The sequence below is a fragment of the Cebidichthys violaceus genome, unplaced genomic scaffold (genome assembly GCF_023349555.1).
Source record: "Cebidichthys violaceus isolate CVI_PGR_0920_01 unplaced genomic scaffold, fCebVio1.0.p SCAF_119, whole genome shotgun sequence".
Lineage (NCBI taxonomy): Eukaryota > Metazoa > Chordata > Actinopteri > Perciformes > Stichaeidae > Cebidichthys > Cebidichthys violaceus.
Genome location: NW_027176284.1, coordinates 147,274 through 161,873, shown reverse-complemented (window position 1 = coordinate 161,873; position 14,600 = coordinate 147,274). Strand labels below are relative to the sequence as shown.

The following is a 14,600-nucleotide window of genomic DNA, read 5'->3' as shown; positions in this document are numbered from 1 at the left end:
TTCCGGTGTGATATTTCAGAGTAAAAGCACAAAACGATGTTCTGACTCCATTCATAAAAAATAATGGAAACACTTGTCAGTATTTTCCATGTCTCCATGACCACTTAAAGCCTCTAAACAGCTGAGGAATATAGGTTATAGGTTGTAACATTTCATGTTTGCAGGATTTATTGCTCATATGGTTTAGATACCTGTCTTACATTTTCCACATGCATTGGCATAGATGTGGGAGAGTCTTTTTTAGGGAAAATGACTAGGAGCCGAGCTAACAGCAGGCCATAAATAAATTCCATAACAGTTCTCTTTCATTTAGACAATTAGATCTCACTGTGTCTTGAGTTTAAAGTCCAAAGTGCTTCTCTCTGTAGAAATCTGTATAAAGTGTCACCCTCATAAGTTTATTGTGTTGTTGCATCACTAAAGACATCCTTAAAGACTTTTTTGTTTTTTAAGTCTAAAGTAAATGTTTTTCCATGATGGAAAATGCAATCAATATGAATAAAAACCTTAAAAAGTTGACATGCAAAAATGACCAGCACTTTAAATAAAAACAAACAATTAAATCATGTTTTACATCAAATAAGCGCTGCGTGTTTTACAGATCAGTTTCTAAGAATACGTTTCGAAGCCTTTTGTAATCTCGAGACAAAAATCAAATTTAGATGGAAATTGACAGCAGTTCAAATATAGAAGTAGAGGAATCATCAGACCAATTACATTAGCTTTTTATATCAATATTGTTTTCTTATTGCCGCTTTACATTCAGATGTCTAACATGGTAATACCAGATCACAACATTTATAAAAATGGTTTCCTTTGATACAGACATGTCACCATGTCACAGGAATATTTTCCAACTTTCTCAACATACTGCAACATTTCACCGAAAAACATGTACAAAAATAAACTTGCACTAGAGCTGCTGGCTAATAGAAAACCTCTAAAATGTACAAAATATGTTATAAAAATCAACAGCTGCCATCAACTATGTTTAAAACACAACATACAGTACAAACTTAAAATGTAACACAGAACCCACAGATATCTTAGGGGTGGTATGTTGCATTTCAAGTTATTTCCCGAAGGGTATGGTTTTATTCGGTGGGCTCCACGGAGGTGGTGGACCGTCTTGGAGTATCGCTTGTATTCGTCTTTCTTCTCTTTGTCTCTTCTGTTCCAAATCCTTCCGTACCTGTTGTGAAAAAATAAAATTCTGAAATATTAACTCTTCCAAATAACTTGGATTTACAGTGAGTGAGACCATTTTTATCTGAAAAAACAAAAGAAGAACTGTCGATGCCACTTATCAGTGGCGCCACAAGTAATTCTACTCACCAGCCAGTTTTCATACATCTCCAAAGCCATTTTATCTCTCTCCTCTTTCATGTAGCGCTCCTCCTCAGCTTTATTTTGGGTTTCCTCGCGCTCCGTCGAGACTTTTTCATGGAGAACAACTGTCTTCTTTTCACGCCTTAAACATTTTAAGAAAAAAAAAGTGGCTAAACATCAAGCCTTGCCTGCCATCTAGTGGGTGGTAATTTTCACTCTCATGCAGCGATGCACTGCTTGTATTTTGTGGAGGTTTGAATACTACACTACACCCCAATAAAATGTTTACAATCAAGTACAGTAAGATCATTTTTATTTATTTTTTTAAATACATGTGATCTTTCCATGCTGGCCCTTTAAATTGTTTGCTGGGTAGACCAGCAGGCATTCTCAAAAACGTGCCTCTAATGGTACAGCAGCTGCTTCCTTGAGTCAATGATTTACACTCACCAGTCAGAAACGGCAGATTTGCTGTCTCTCTTTCTTTCTTCCTCCTTCTCTTGTTTTCTGAACCGAACTTTATTTTCAGCTTCTCTTTGTCTTCTGGACTTTTCTTTGAGGAGATGATCATGCTCACTTTTCCATTTCTCAAACACCTGCGATGTTTGCATCATCACCGATTAGTATATCTTCACACAGAAGTTCTTTCATAATGCACAATAAATCAACCGACAAACCTGTTGAGCAGATTGCTTCTTTTCTTTTTTCTCTTCAATCGCTCTTTGCACTTTTCTCATCGCGTCATGCTTTTCTTTGGCTTTTGCTTTGAGACTCTCTGCCTTTGTTTCTTTCCAAGCCTCATATGATGCAACAGCATCTTCCTTTTTAGCCTCTTCTTCCTGTTAATGATTTTTTTTTTAAAGAAAGCAAAAAGTGTCCATTTCTGTTGAAATATAGTTTTTTTTTTTATAGTGTTCTATTACTGTGTGTGAGTGTTGTATTTCCAATATACAAAATAGATTACTCACACTTTTCTTCTTTTCTTTCAGGATTTCCTCCTTCTTCTGTATTTGCATGTTCTCTCTTGACTTTTCCTTTTTCTTTCGAAGCCATTCCTGTTAGAAATACATGTTAGTGGGCCGGGATTCGGCGGTTCGATCCCCAGCTCCGGCTCTGCTAGTCGCATGTACTGGCTTTTAAATACATATTACATTTAGACAAGTACAGCGTATCAAGGCCAAACTGGCTCTGCATCTCTACATGATAATAATGTAATAAGATCTGAGAATAATAGTGTAACACAGAAAATATAAATGGAGGGTTTAACAGGGTGGAAAGAATGACAGCAGATATGATAAGTATGTTCTATCTATCTTATATAACTGTAATCAAATCAGTGTCTGAGTACAAGATGGAGCTCCTCTACATTATGGGTGCCCTTCACCATAAAACAAACCAAACACTGCAGAGATTTCCAACAACTCTGGCTCGTTATCACACCGACCTGGTAAATGGCGGCTCTGAGTGAATCTGCCGCTGGAGGCTGAGAGTCTTGCAGCGAGACTTTCCGATCCAGAAGTTTGAGAGTTCCCAGATACCTCGATTCCACTTTGCCGGAGCACACACTGTGCGACCTCTGAGCGGCCTCAGAGTGAGAGCTCCATGTCCTGATTGAGATGAAACAACGGTCAGTTACCACCCTGTTCTGTCCACGGAGCTTTAGAAGCAGCTATTGCTGTGGCTTGCTTACCAACCTAGTGTCAAAGGATTTCTGGTGGACATGAGAGAGCTGCTGCAAGTGTTCTCCAGAGTCTGCCTGAGAGGAGACAGAAGACACATTTACTGAGACCAAGAGGCAGAGCATATCCAACATGACGCAGGCTGTCACAGTCTCACCCGCCAACGAAGGTCTTACATTAAACTCTTCAAACGACGTGGAGTACTTTCTCTCCTGCTCTTTGCTGTCATCGGAAATGAAGCCATCTAAAACAACACATTAAACGTCAAGAGGATTACTGCCATTTAAAAAACAAGTGTGTGGTGCTGAGGATGTTACCTCTGGATCCGGAATCAACTGTGGTCTTGGTGAAGAGCTGTGACTGCTCACTCTTACTCGAAGAGGATTTGCTGAGGCCGCATGAAACTGCTTGACTTCCTTCCTTCCACTGCAATGAAACGACATAACAAACACATGCTCCAATTAGAAGATGTTTCAACTCCAAATACCGAACAAGCAGAGCAGAGAGACGTGCATGTGCACCGCGGTTCCTTACAGCGGTGTTGCTGGACGTGTCGGGGGAGAAGGGGATGGATGCAGAGGACGTCTGGGGCCTGCTGAGATCCGGAGATCCAGCGTCTTCAGCCGTCTTCTCCACAGCGTGAAGGCTCAATCCGAGAGTCCTTTGCCTCGGTTTGGGCCTGGGTGGCTCCCTATTGGTATCTGATTAAAGACAGTTTGTTGAAAGATGAATTTAAAAAATCTTCAGGAAAATCAGCAAAAGTAACACACAATGTGCCCTTTGCGGCTTGTACATGAAACGGTGTAAACGGACCTGCTGAGGACACGCATGTGAGGTCAGTTGCTGATGAAGGAGTCTGGGAGCCGTCCTCCAGAGCAGAGCTCCTCTTCTCCTCAGGACCTGGAGTTTCCTCCCCACTGTTGTCAGATGGTAAGGGCAACGGCATGTCCAGGAGAGAGTCACCTGACGTTTGGTACGACAGAGATTTACTTGAGCTCCTTCTCGTAATTTGGGGATCGGCAGACACCGCATCACTGCTTTCAAATGGCACGTTGTCGTCACCGATGTTCGTGGAGTCGTCGTGATTGCTGTGTGGACCGGTGGAAGAGTCGGGCGGTTTGTTATCACGTGACTCTGGCGCCGCTGCGTCGTCCGAGGGAGAATCGATTCTCTGGGTTTTCAGAAATGAAACTCTCTTCGTTCGGCCATGTTTGCCCTCGTCGTCTGAAATGTCAAAGTCGTTGATTTTGGGTTGACCCTTCGCTGCCTTGATCACACCGGCCCTCTTTTTTCTCGATTTGAGGAGCTCGTTCAGAATATCTGTGAAAAACAGAAAAATCAAATACAGAAATTTAGAAAGATAGGACCAGCCATTAAACTGTATCTAAATTGACAAAACAATTTAGACTCAATGTCCACTTACTAACTTTTTCTGGAGCTTTTCAACTGCATCTTACTAAGTAACTAAGTAAGTAAGTAAAATGTATTTATAAAGCGCTTTTCACAGACAGTCACAAAGTGCCTAACAGGAGTGGAATTACAAGCATAAATAACACAAAGTGACCATATAAGGGCCAAAAGATTACATTTAAGATGACACAAGACATCCATCTAAGTTGAAGGTGTCTGACTAACAATGTTATCCAAAGGAGGAAGCACAGCCATATGGTCTGCTCCATTTTTGTTCTGCTGTAATTCTTGTTGCCATCTGATATTTTCCTCCTGCAAAGCAGTGATATTAACCCTTCATCCTACTGAGGTTGGCAGGGAGGAATGAATTGTGAGGACTAAATGTGTTCCACCAGCTGTGAAGTAGTGGTTCCAAACTTTTTTCTGTCTGCTGTACCCCCACAGCCATCAAACAAATGTGTCCATTTGAATATAAAAACCTGATGTTATTGAACACTGTTAATTACATAAAATAGGAAACTTTTTCAAAGTTACATTTGTAGCACAACCAACAGAAGTGGCAGAAGCGGGACGGTTCAACCATATCCATTACTTTGAGCTTAACCGTCTCTGCTTCCACTCTACTCACACACTCTAACCAAATTGCAATTATAATTTTTTTTTTAAATAAGATGAGCTTCCTACAACCTGGTTGGGAATCACTGCTGAAAAAAACTGCCATTTACAGAGCAATTTCTGATAATCTCTTTACAATTTCTCTAATTTGTTTTAATGCATTTTCACTGTGAATCACAGTTAGATACATAAAAGTATTAAGTCACTTACACAAAGTAGTGTAAATAGAAGGATACATAACGTTAGCTGCAATAAAGCAGCCTCGTCACCAGCTAGCATCAGACACTAGACCGCAATTACACTGTAAACCAAAGCACCACAGAGACCCACATCTATAGGATGTCGATGCTGCGCCATCTCACCGTCTTCATCTTCATTGAAGTCATCGGAGTACGAGTATCGATCTGTTTGTGCCTTGCTTGCCCTGGCGGAGACAGCAGCCTGAAGTTCGTCCTGAAAAGGTATCATTTTGGATGAGATTAGACTGACTCTGTTGTTCACCTAACTTTATCTTTTGCTTCTCCCAAGTACAACAACACGCATATTACAGTACACCATTAAAGCATACATGTATAGAGCATGCAATGCAATAGTGCAAATGGGCAGGTAGAAAGCAGATACGTTTAGTAAGTACATAAGATAACGTGTGTTCTTCAGGGGGCTGTGGGTTAATTGACTAATCCAGTCTGCTGTCATTTGGTGACATGGAGACCGCACACAACAAAGCTTTTACCTGAAACGTTGTTCTCCTCGATGTTTTCGGGCTCTTCGTGTAAGCCAGTGTCCTGAACTGCTGATTAGTCATTCTGAGAACTACAACGCTCCACGCTTCCCTCTGAACGCGTCCACTGACGTTAGCATGCTAGCTAAGCTAGTGTTCACTAATTTCACTGTGACAAGTAATGTTAGCTAGCTACTAGGCTTCCTATGCTTGGTATGTACTAGTATTGCTAAATGACCATTATGCTAAGTTTGTCTGATTCGTAAATGGTACAACCTAAAGGACATAGCTCGCTACAGTGGGCTAACTGACTTGTTGATGGTTACCCTGGGAAACGTGGACAGTTCCGTCTCACCACTACGCATGCTCAGAGGATTACAAGCTCAATTGTAACAACAACACACACACACACACACACACACACACACACACACACACACACACACACACACACACACACACACACACACACACACACACACACGATTCAACCTGATTTGGGAGCAGTTAAACGATAATGCTGATGTGAGGACAGGCGTCTATAAAGTATCTGTCAAAGTATGAACAGAGGCGTACAAATCACCGTCATGCAGCAATAAACCAGCGGGTTATACAGAAGGTTTAAGGTCTTTTACTTAAAGGTGCAGTGTGTACAATTTGGCGGCATCTAGCGGTGAAGTTTTTGCTGTATTAAGCTTGTAAGATAACTAGGTGGCTAATATAAAGCGACTATTTCAGGAACGTCCCCATAGAGTGCTGCGGAGATGACCTATTTTTGTTGGCCAACCCATTAAGAATATAACCGAACTACACCGTCTCATGAGCGTGAGTACACACAACGAAGGTGTACAAGCGGACTAGTTGGCGCGATGACGTTTTCTAGTCTCATTTAGCCACTTGTTAACTGCCTTTACACATAAAAACATCAACATTCCCAAGAGGAATATCTCCTGATGTATTTTATGTAGAACAAAACATTAAAATCTCCTTCGCTTTTGTTAACCACATACCTAATTTAAGGCATCTAACCAAAAAAAAAAAAAAAAAAGACTTGCAGATGAGGTAACCGAAAGTGCAAAAATACTGACTCACTTCCTGGTTTTTAGGACTCTAAGCGACTCTTTAACGGAAACACGATTCTTATTTTCAGATGATTATACACTGAAGAAAACAGTTAATATAAATATTGTATTCCTGCCAATAGAACACGCTTAGTGCTACACGCTGTTCCTTTAAGTAAAAGTAGAAATACCACAATTTAATAATAAGATATTGCATTATTGGGTTGCTACTCCTGATGCATTAACACGTGAGCAGCATTTAAAATGTGGCCGGACAAGTGGTAGTTTATGTAACACAGCATCATAGAATTTAAGGTCACAAGTTTTTTTATTTAAAATCTCAATCTGAAAAAAAATAGCTTAAAATGAAATACCTCAAAATTGTACTATAATAAATGTCTTAATTACACTGCAATGGTAATGTACTTTTACTGCATATACACATTACATCCATATATGGACTAATAAAATAAAAAAACACATGCAGACAGTAAGACTGGATTCTTTTTGATTTATTTTTGTTTTGTTATAGGAAAAGTGCATAGTTGAAGCCCTTTTTCTCTTAGACAGAAACAGTGTAAATCGTGGTCTCCTACAGTACCAGATGGTCCACTTGTTCATCTCACAACCAAGTATGGTTTCCCCCTTTATTATACACACAGACACACCTTATGTTTTACTTAACTTTCCCCATCTCCTCCCGAGTCTAGAAAGACGTAGGGAAGAAATCTTTAGAGGGCGTTATTCGCTGATATGGAAACTAAGAGAAGCTATTACAGATCATCTTCAGGTTCTGAACTCTTACACCATGTATATCAAGAAAGACACTTCAATTTTAAGACTAATCCACGTAAATTCTGATATCACAAGTACCCCTGAAAACATAATTCAAGGCCCAGACACACTTTAACAGCCATGCTGCCATGACAGGGGCATGACAGATAAGGTCAGTGACAAGAAAAACTGGAAACCCTCCATCATGTACAGCAATCCAACAGCCAACAATAGACATGTTAAAAAAAACATTCACTTGTTATATTGTTCCATTTTTCTTGAGATTGTATCAAAGAAGTGTTGATTCTCTTAAGTAACATTGAGGCTGTAGTTTGTGGTTTTGTTGTACTGTGTTATGAATATCCACCCACAGTTACATACAGGGTTAAAGAACACGAGACATTCACCACTATATCGCAATGCATTAGAGATTTCTATTGTTCTGTTCACTAACTAAACCTTTAATCTAGCTGACAAACCTTTTTTTTATTTTTATAAATGAATCCCTCATTTAGCAGCTCTGGACCAAGAGAAACCAACAAATCCTGTAAACCACAGTAATGCGAAAACCCCCAGACACTAATCATTCCCATGTCCTATTCTGATCTCATTTCACATAAAAAATTAACTCAAAATATTGCTGTTCTTTCACAAGAAGTTGTCGCAGCATTGAGACCAGAACTTCAACATTGGCACCGTTTTCTAGCTCCTTTCCTTTAAATTGGTTTGACATCATCATCATACAGAAGTTGTAGAAGTAGAAACTCGATGCTCCAACCACAACACACCGTCATAAGAAAACGGCATACCACAACAACAAAAATAAGATTTTCTGCTACTAATAAGCGAGTATACAATTCTGACTTGTTTTTATCTTTTAACCACTAAACAATGACAGTACATGGAATCATCTCGATGTGATTAAAATGCTTGTGCTGAGTATATTGTTTTACAATGACCACACTTAATACACATCTGTATGCCTGCAATTCAGTTCATTTCAACTACGTGAAATGGGAGCATTTGACCGTCCAACGGTAGCCCGTTAAACAGATCGTTCAAGATTCATCGCTGTGGTCCTGATAACTTACACCACAGTCACATAACCAACAGTCGCTTAAAGGGACAGACACGTTTCCGGAGATGTCGTTCACTCAACACACCGGACTGTTTGCTGGAGTATGTAATGGGACTGAGGCCTGCGTGTAAACACAGAAGATGGATTGGCTGCATTGAAATCAACGCTGTGTTACTGTGATCCTAATTCATAATAGTATTCATCCTCATAAATTCATTGCGTTAATCATTATGCTGGTTTTAACGTGCTATTAATACACCGGGATATGACATCATTACTGGCACCGTTTATAGAGTTGTGACTTTGAAGTGGAAAGAGAGGAATGTTTCAGAGTCTGAAGACCCGCCACCCTTCATCGCTCAGCAAGCACTTGAACAACTATTTAACCCCCCCCAATCTCCACCAACACATGTGACACATTCCTTCATTTGTCAGCTCAGTCAACACCAGAACTGAGATCAGGGACCGACTCAGAACGACGCCCCGCCTTCTGATTAAAGACTGCAAATGCCACATTGACCCCGACTGATATATTAACATGCTGATATTGTCGGCCAATATTATCAGTCAAAATTGGCTTGTATGCATCTTTGGACATACAAAACAACAACGTTACTACTTATTTATTTTAATTCAAGATTGAAACGTCTGTCTTTATGCATCATTATTCAGATAAGTTGGGCTCCAATGATAGGCGGCATAGATAAATCTACCCCAAAAAACACAGTGGCAAAAAAATAGGAGAAAAGCAAAAGATATTTGAATGAAGGGGAGATGGTGCTGTCCCTTTGTCACAGTCGCTGGCTGACTGTGCAGCTCCAGTCAGAGCAGGTGGGTGAGTGCTGCGGCTCTCCACTGCTAGTCGATAGGTGGCGCTGGAGGCTCTCTTCCATCGCGCTGTAAAAAAGAAGAACATTTTCATTCTTAACAATAGAAACATCCTGAAATAATAATAAAAATCAGAGTAAAAAAAATAATGATAGGTTAGCTTCAAATTTGAACACACAAGACATCAGCAAATGTTCATCTGGTGGTGTACAACCAGAGGCCGAGTCCCTGTTTAAGCTGCGGTCAGCAATTTTGGAGAAACCAGCAAGAACAAATATATATATATATATATATATATATATATATATATAAAAAATAGAAAATAAAACAGAAAAACCTAGCCAAGCATAGTCAACTCTGTTCCAATGAAAGTAGCTAGCAGCGCTAGCTCCAAAAGTGGCTAAATGTAGCAAGAAAGTCTCCAAGTCGGCTACACTGACAGCCCGTCCCTCCAAAGCCACTCCCCAAAAAATAATCTGAATTAACGCACACAACCAACATGGCTACCGTTAGTACTCACAGCTGTCAAGATAGCAGTTTGTAGTAGACATGGGTTACAATAATGTGTGCACGGGCAGAATACGCAAAGGCAGTTAAACAGGCAGGTAGCCCGTCCAATCATTTCATTCCAATGAAATGATTGGACGGGCTTATCCTGCGACAGGACTTTTTTCTCTTTCTTATTTTTTGTCAGAGCATTTGATGTATTGATTGCTGCCAGGATGTAATGACAATTTCAACAATGATAACAAAAAGAAAACGTTGCTAAAAATCTTTACCCACCCTAGGTCTAAAATACAGCTCCAGGTCACGTCACAGGATAAACATTTAGTTCCTAATCTTGGGAGATAACTGCTCATCTTTGCAAAATATGGACCAAACTATTTAAACATAAAAACTGTGTGAAAAATGTCTGCATTTGGTTGGACTGCCGCTTGATAAAATAAAATACACACTGCCATACAAAACCAGAGCTGACTGACTCTTACTAAATGACACAAACCAAAAAGCAATGATACAATAGTTCAGCAGCCTATGTGAGGTCAAGACAGCTGACCTTTGAAGAGCACAAAAAGACATTCTGATGTTTAACCAACAGGCCTGATTTTATGGAAGACATTTTGACATGTTACAGTAAAAGCACAAGTGTAATTAGGGTCTTGTATTGTGCTTACAGGACAGATCCATTGTTAGAGCAATGGAAATGACACCAGCTAAAAAACAGAAAGAAATAAGACAGGAATATGTGGTAGTGGCTGCACATTCAAAAATATATGATGTATAAAATATAATAATAAAATATATGATCAAGAATCTTATTAACAATGATAAGCGTTTCACTCAGCGTGTGATCGTACACTTTTATGAGCTGACTTTGCGGTCTCACATAAGTGAAGTACTTGCTGTGTGCAAAAGACTCTTTTTCTGCATGTTTCATCTTTGAAAACGAGGCAGTTAACTTTAGAAGAGATAGGCTAATAGCTAGCATGTAGCAAAAGAAGTGTCACTATTAACATTGCTTCTTTCATTTTCTTTATCCAGGTTTCCATCAAATGGTGACTTATTTCAATTCTGTCATAAAATCACCATTAAAGGAAAAATAGCGTTGTATTCAGTATCTTAAGCTCATGTACTTCTACATTGTGATTTATCATCCATGTGGTAATTTGTGGAGAATCGTCACGGAAAACGAGGGCAGAGACGCACTGAACCCATGTTTACAATATCACCGTTAGGTGGGCGCACTGCGATCGATACTGACATTGTGGGGTCCGTGAGGTTTGCCTGTGGGACGGCTGCCCCTGAGACTGGATGGGCGCAACAGGAACAGGAGCAGAGCCAGCACCGCCCATCCCATCAGAACCATGGTGAGGGTCAGGTCACCGCCTCCGCCGACCGGCCCATTGGGACCCGGCACTGGAAAACAAACGCACCTTTGCACTTGTAATCTACACTAAATGTTTCTGATCCCACAACACGATACATTATGAAAAACAACAACCCACTAATGTGGTCATACATACATTCCTGAGGGCAGTCGGTGTCTGTGCAGTACGACTGAGATTGCCTGAGCTGAGGGAGAAATTACAGAAGGAACAAAGCAGATTCAATACAGGAGGAGAGCGGGAAAAATGATATTAATTGATGGCCGACTTATTCACTCTGGTTACCAAAACACAGGAAGTCTATAAACCAATAAAACTAACAAACCTCCAGAGTTCCTTGTAACATTAGGCACACACACACACACACACACACCAATGAACTGTACAAAGTTCTGATTCGCAAATCATGTGAAAATTCTTTTGTTATTTGGACAACACCCTTTTCTCCCTTCGGGTAGTTTGAAGCTCTGAGCCATCTGCAGCTCGCCGTGCAGGCTACACCTCTGCACTAAAGAGCCAATGAGGTCACCTGAAAATATGAAATAATCACAACTTCTATTCTGTGTTAAACATAATTCGCCTCCATAATGTTGAACACTTCTTTTACACGTTCCATTAAAAGAGAGCTGGAAAATATTTACATGCCCAAAGCCAACCTGACAGCACGCAGTGCGACGGTGTGACACATCTTTGTGTGGAAGTGCCGATTGGCTCTCTGGATAAACACCGAACAGGAACCAGGATGTGCTGGCTCTGTGCCAGTCAGCAGCTTTTCATTTCCTCCTCTCTGGCTGGGACTTTCACTTGCTTGCTAGTTGATTCTACCACTAATCTCTCGACTTCGGCGAGACATACTTATACTTTGGGCCGCACACTTGGATCTCCTGCAACTCAACAATAAGCCAGCCACTTAAGATTTCAAGCGACAGCCGAGGCCACTCACCAGGTTGATGAGGCGCCTCATAGCATACTCGTGGGTGCAGACGCACTCACAAGGGTCAAAGCCTCCCTCTGCCATGTCTCACCAGACGGCGTCCACCCTGGAACAAAACGAAAGTACTGACTCTAACTAGACCAAGTACATGAACAAAGGAGAGAAACCTAACGCTGCCTCTTGTCAGTGCTGTCCTGTATTGTTGTTTCACAGGGACACAGCTTAGAGGGAGGAGACTGTTCAGTCAAGGACAGTCAGCACTGTGGCTGCTTTATCACGCTGCATGTAACCTAGGCATTTGTAAATGAAAATAAACTCTTAACTAGACCTTTATTGACAACATACTGGAGTTCATTCTGGTGTCGACCATGTGTTTCTAACACGTAAAAGTCTGAACTGGTTTACACTGATGGTGCACTCGTCTTTAATAAAACACTGATTAGGAGCCACGTAATCAGCTAAGAGCTGAAGATAGTTTTGAATAAAAAGTTTTATCACATGGCCTGGCATACTGATGGGAAACACACAGACAGTGCTTGGATTAGTCGTAGGTCCAATGCACAGATGTCTGCTACAGGTGCCTGATCAAAGTGATCCAGGTCTATACTGCAACACCAGATACTAGATTGTTTGAGACTGATAACATTGATATCTGATTGATGGAAATTCACTTTTCTTTTGTCCACCTGCCACTGTGGCTGGTGTATTCCAGAATCTACTAACCACTCACAGTTACAGTACTTACAGTAGGGTTTTTTCCCCGCTGGTGACTGAAGCAAATCTAGTAGCCGCTTGCATATTTTACCAGCATTTGGATGGTGCCAATTTCCACCCTTATTGGCTAAATTTCTTTCTTCTATAATACTGCCATCTTTTTTTAACGTCAACATACACAAACATTTGTAATAAAAAAAATAAAAATCTAACCCTAAGATTTTTCCCCCCCAAAGAATAGTGACCAAAATATGAACAGAGCAGTATATTTTCCAGTCAAAAAATATTTTCCTTGTATTGAAAACTGTGTAATGTATTGAGATGTTTTTTGTACCGTTCTCTCTATTTTTTTGTCCTGTTCTTTGCAGTTTGTTGTTATGGCGACCTTTCTAGTATTTTCGTGGATAGGTTGACCAACTTGTTTGCACTGCTTAAATGTAGAACCATTACCCCCAGGGAAAAACGTACAACATGTTTTGTATTTCTTGTTCTGCAAACGTACATGTCTATGTATATCAGCCTATATATATATATATATATATATATATATATATATATATATATATATATATATATATATATATATATATATATATATATATATATATATATATATATATATATATATATATATCTCTACCTGACCGGTTTATCTGTATAGCTCTGGTCAAACGTATCAGACCTATGAGCCTATCAATATATAATGTAATTGACATTTGTAATAAACGTAGAATGAACGACCACTCTGCTGGAACACACATTACAAAAATACAAAACTGTTGAATAAACACACGACTGTCACTTTATAAGTAATAAACACTGACATATACACAGTTGCATTAACGTTACTTGACATTGGGCTGTAATGGTTGTACGTTCATAGTTTCCATGGGTGTCTGCCTGCATATTTCTGGAGTGACGAACAAACGAAGTGGCCAGTTTGATCTCGACCCTGCTGAAATCCATTCAACGGCAGCAATCATCACTTCTCCCATACCAACCCTTAAGTTTGACATTCACGACTATTATAATAATAACAACATAATATACAATATTGATATCTAACTAATTTAGCTAACGTTAGACTAGCTCCTTGCTAGCCTAGCCAGCAACAAAGCCTCACAGCGTTGACTGTTTTTTCTCTTGACTGTTACTAATGAACAGATGATTAGCGACAGCTGTGACGGCTAACGGCATCGAAACACGACTTACTTGCGCTTCGTAGACGTTGAGAAACGTTCACTGTGTTTAAAGGGCCTGGGCTGCACCGCTGCAGCGCTGTTGTCCACCGCACGGAAACCATTAAACTGCAGACATGACAACCTACCGTCTGTGTTTTGTTGGTGCACGTGAGCCAACCAGCGATTCTTCACGAGAGACATCCGGGAACAATACGCGCTGGGCGATTCGGACGTCTGTTATTGGTTCAGTCATTTGATAGACGGGACTTTGAGCCAATCCCAGAAAGAAGCGATTATAACGTCTGGATAGTAAACAAACAGTCCGCTGCCTATCATCATACAGAGGCAGACGAACCGAGCCCCAACATCTGTACAGTTGTGTAACCAAAT

General features: G+C 40.3%; 2 protein-coding genes across 2 annotated transcripts; both read right to left on the bottom strand.

Moving 5' to 3' along the window:
• Window positions 1-709: 709 nt before the first annotated feature.
• On the bottom strand, window positions 710-6,097 carry map9 (microtubule-associated protein 9). Its single transcript, XM_068705446.1, has 13 exons — window positions 5,767-6,097; window positions 5,396-5,486; window positions 3,822-4,328; window positions 3,543-3,709; window positions 3,326-3,434; window positions 3,185-3,252; window positions 3,024-3,085; window positions 2,774-2,936; window positions 2,298-2,384; window positions 2,007-2,168; window positions 1,780-1,925; window positions 1,336-1,471; window positions 710-1,192 (listed from the first exon to the last, which is right to left on the bottom strand). Exons 1-13 carry the CDS (start codon window positions 5,836-5,838, stop codon window positions 1,073-1,075), a joined length of 1,890 nt encoding a protein of 629 aa, XP_068561547.1. The 5' UTR covers window positions 5,839-6,097; the 3' UTR covers window positions 710-1,072.
• Window positions 6,098-7,312: 1,215 nt separating this feature from the next.
• Window positions 7,313-14,369, bottom strand: smim14 (small integral membrane protein 14). The gene is made up of 5 exons (XM_068705455.1): window positions 14,242-14,369; window positions 12,325-12,421; window positions 11,520-11,568; window positions 11,258-11,412; window positions 7,313-9,564 (listed from the first exon to the last, which is right to left on the bottom strand). Exons 2-5 carry the CDS (start codon window positions 12,397-12,399, stop codon window positions 9,526-9,528), a joined length of 318 nt encoding a protein of 105 aa, XP_068561556.1. The 5' UTR covers window positions 12,400-12,421; window positions 14,242-14,369; the 3' UTR covers window positions 7,313-9,525.
• Between the last annotated feature and the right edge of the window lie 231 nt (window positions 14,370-14,600).

Bases quoted from the DNA above. Each gene is read 5' to 3' on its own strand.
- smim14 (XM_068705455.1), bottom strand. From the start codon at position 12,399: ATGGCAGAGGGAGGCTTTGACCCTTGTGAGTGCGTCTGCACCCACGAG. The intron at 11,413-11,519 runs GTATGTATGACC...TTTGTTTTCCAG, and splicing joins CACCGACTGCCCTCAGGAAT to TGCCGGGTCCCAATGGGCCG. The intron at 9,565-11,257 runs GTCAGTATCGAT...TCTTTTTTACAG, and splicing joins AACCTCACGGACCCCACAAT to CGCGATGGAAGAGAGCCTCC.
- map9 (XM_068705446.1), bottom strand. From the start codon at position 5,838: ATGACTAATCAGCAGTTCAGGACACTGGCTTACACGAAGAGCCCGAAA. The intron at 2,937-3,023 runs GTTGGTAAGCAA...CATCTCAATCAG, and splicing joins CAGAAATCCTTTGACACTAG to GACATGGAGCTCTCACTCTG. The intron at 2,169-2,297 runs GTGAGTAATCTA...AATCATTAACAG, and splicing joins TGAAAGAAAAGAAGAAAAGT to GAAGAAGAGGCTAAAAAGGA.